We start from the raw sequence: 2,840 nt of genomic DNA, 5'->3' as shown, positions 1-2,840 counted from the left end.
TTGGATCACAGAGTTAGAACCAAACTGCTGCTGCTCGATGTTAAATACCTCCTGGTTCATTGTGGTCACTTATTAAAATTAGATTTGAGTAAATTTATTAATTTGACTCTTGAAATTCTGGATCAAACTTCTCAAACTTATTCTTATTGTTGATGGATCCTAATCTGACTCTTGAATTACTGTTCTGACTGACAAATAAACATCAGTCTGTTGATTATTACTGACTTTTTAATCAGGTTTACTGAAAGGTTTTTGTGAGCTGCATAGGCTCCACCCACTTTCTGCAGACAGTTCAGATTTCATAGTCAAGCGCACCGATCGGCTTCGGTTTGAAAATAAAGCCACTGAGATGTTCTTCAGAACATTTTATTACCAAGAGGAACATTAAATAAAAACCATCCAGAGCTGAGAAGCAAATCAGACTCAAGTTGAAAAAAAAAATGCTTCATTAAATAATTTCTGTTTGGTTCTACAGGTTCTGATCGGCTGATCCAAACATTAGAAGGTGAATCAGTCTGAAAACGTCTTGAGTTCCTGTTCAAAGCAAACAGCTTCATCCATCAGAACGGTCCAGATGGAGGTTCTGGTGGTTCTGGAGGATTATTTAGAGACGTTTGTGTGTTTCAGTCGCTTCGTTGCATAGTTTGAGTCCCCAGCATGAAATGACAGACAGACACTGGAAAAGTGCAGCAAACAGAGAGAACAGCAGCTTCCTCTGATGACCTTTAACCCCAACTATCACACAGGTAGGGTTAGCTTTAGCTCATTAGCTACAAACAGCAGACTAACCAGTTTGATCCGGTTGGTGCAGCTGGAAGCTGATGGTGTGTTTAAGGACACTTGTTCAGACATGAAGGCAAATTTAGCAGGAAGTCAAGCACAGCCTAATTTTTCCACATTTAACCTCGAACAGAAACACCAGAGGTCAAAGGTCGTCAATAATCTGGGTTTTTAATTAATGTGTTGGTGTTGGTTTTTGTAGGTAATGAGCTAAGCAGAACCACGTCACAACCGGACCGGGTCAGTTCCTGCAGCCTATCTCCTCCTTGTAGCGGTTCGTTAGCGTGTTAGCCTTCAGCGTGAGTTTGGACAGAACCGCCTGCAGTCCGTTCAGGTGGAAGTGGAACTGTTTCTCCAGGTCGTCGTCGTCCCGGCCTCGCCCCGCTTCCCCCGGCCTCGGGCCGCTCGTCGCCCAGGACGCCCCACTCCATGTTGTTCCGGATGGACTTGAGCAGGACGTAGGAGCTGTACATGTCTCCGTCCGGCTGGAAGTAGCCGTTGGTGGACGGGGCGGACTCCGGGACCTTCAGGTCCTCGCCGTCCTCCAGGGGGACGTCCCGCAGCAGACTGGGCACCATCACTGTCTGGTCCATGTTGTTGACGGCGCCGATGAAGCGGCTCATGGCGGTAAAGAGCGAGTTCTTCTGGTTGTAGGAGTCTGATATCTGCATCATGGTGGACAGCTGATGTCCGCTGTGACCGCCCGGCGCCGTCCAGGACCAAACTTAGCCCGCTAATGCTCTTTGGGGGATTAGGATGGAGCTGGAGCCTGATCCCGGGTCAGGAGGGAGGAACTCGACGCGTGAGCCAGACTCTGTGCCAGGTCGGTCCTGCAGGACTTCAGACGCCCATCAGCCACCTGGAAACAAGCAGGAAGACATAATCCAGCCATTAATATTCTGGAATAATAATCCAGAACCAACATTCATCTGGAGGTTCAGATTAAACAACATGGCAGGAAAAAGCTGCTGCTTTTAATAAAACAAACTCTCTTCAAACTACAAAACATTCAGCCTCTATTTAACTCTAAACATGAGAAGAATCATTAGAATCGGTTCGGCAGCCATCGGCTCTGAGGATCCGAACTGCTGATGAAATACAGGAACTGTCCGATGATGGAACCAGGATCACCCTGTGGGTTTTCAAAGCAAACATCCCCGAAAATCAGCAGAAAAAATTCACCAGAACCCCAGGATGTTCGGTTTATCCTGGTCCAATTGAGCCTCCCTACGGAGGCTAACGGAACATCTCTGCGGGGTTCGGGTCAGAACAGCCGGTTCTGCTCCAGACCAGCGCTAATTCCGGGTCCCGCTATCTGACTCGCTAGCGCTGCATTAACCGGAAAACCCCCCGCAGGTGGTCGGTCCGGAGAGCTTACCGTGTGCCGGCCGTGGTTCCTTTCCGCCGTCCGGTTGTGGAGCACCGGGTTCCGGTTTTCCGTTGGTCGAATAAGCGATGAGCTCCGGGAGGGTCGGCGGGTTTGTCCGAAACAAGGATGTAGCGGGGCGGGGCGGGGCTTAGGGCGTCAGGAAGCATCACCCACAGCCAATCACAGCGAGGTTTGCCAAAGACGGCCAATCATACACGGCATGACGTCAGATGGAACGTTGGAAAATGTTAAATTGTTAAAACTGATTAATTATGAAGTGAACAATTAGTGTTTGAATGGAAGAAACAGGTTAATTAATTTACTTTATGTATAAAGTATTTTATTAAAATTAATTACTATAAATTCTTATGGTCAGCAATTAATTGTATTAGACACAATAATTGATTTAAACTAAAAAATGCATAATTTACTATCACTATTACTGTATTATCACTGTAAATAAATACATGACTCGCTTTTTAAATTATTTAACTATATAAAATAAGTCATAATTTCTTATTTAGTGATTATATTAGTACTTATTGGTTGTTACAGCCCCTGACCAACAGGGGGACCTCCACAATTTATTTATTTATTGTTCATAAAAATAAAAAAAAAATCGGGACCTGTCAATTACAAAATTAATCATATTGTATTTTCAAAGATTATTTTTAGCAGTAAAGATGTAATA

The 2,840-nt window shown here is 45.1% G+C and overlaps 1 protein-coding gene across 1 annotated transcript; it reads right to left on the bottom strand.

The window, feature by feature from the left end:
• Positions 1 to 350: 350 nt before the first annotated feature.
• LOC129354685 (mid1-interacting protein 1-B-like) lies at positions 351 to 2,265 on the bottom strand. The gene is given in 3 exon segments (XM_055024171.1): positions 351 to 1,160; positions 1,162 to 1,639; positions 2,159 to 2,265. Coding segments are annotated over 2 exon segments (432 nt in total). The 5' UTR covers positions 1,455 to 1,639; positions 2,159 to 2,265; the 3' UTR covers positions 351 to 1,021.
• Between the last annotated feature and the right edge of the window lie 575 nt (positions 2,266 to 2,840).

This window comes from Poeciliopsis prolifica, unplaced genomic scaffold, assembly GCF_027474105.1.
Source record: "Poeciliopsis prolifica strain line A6 unplaced genomic scaffold, Auburn_PproV2 SCAFFOLD116, whole genome shotgun sequence".
In the NCBI taxonomy this organism is placed as follows: domain Eukaryota; kingdom Metazoa; phylum Chordata; class Actinopteri; order Cyprinodontiformes; family Poeciliidae; genus Poeciliopsis; species Poeciliopsis prolifica.
Note: the sequence above shows the minus strand (reverse complement) of the source record. Positions and strands in the feature narration are given on the sequence as shown.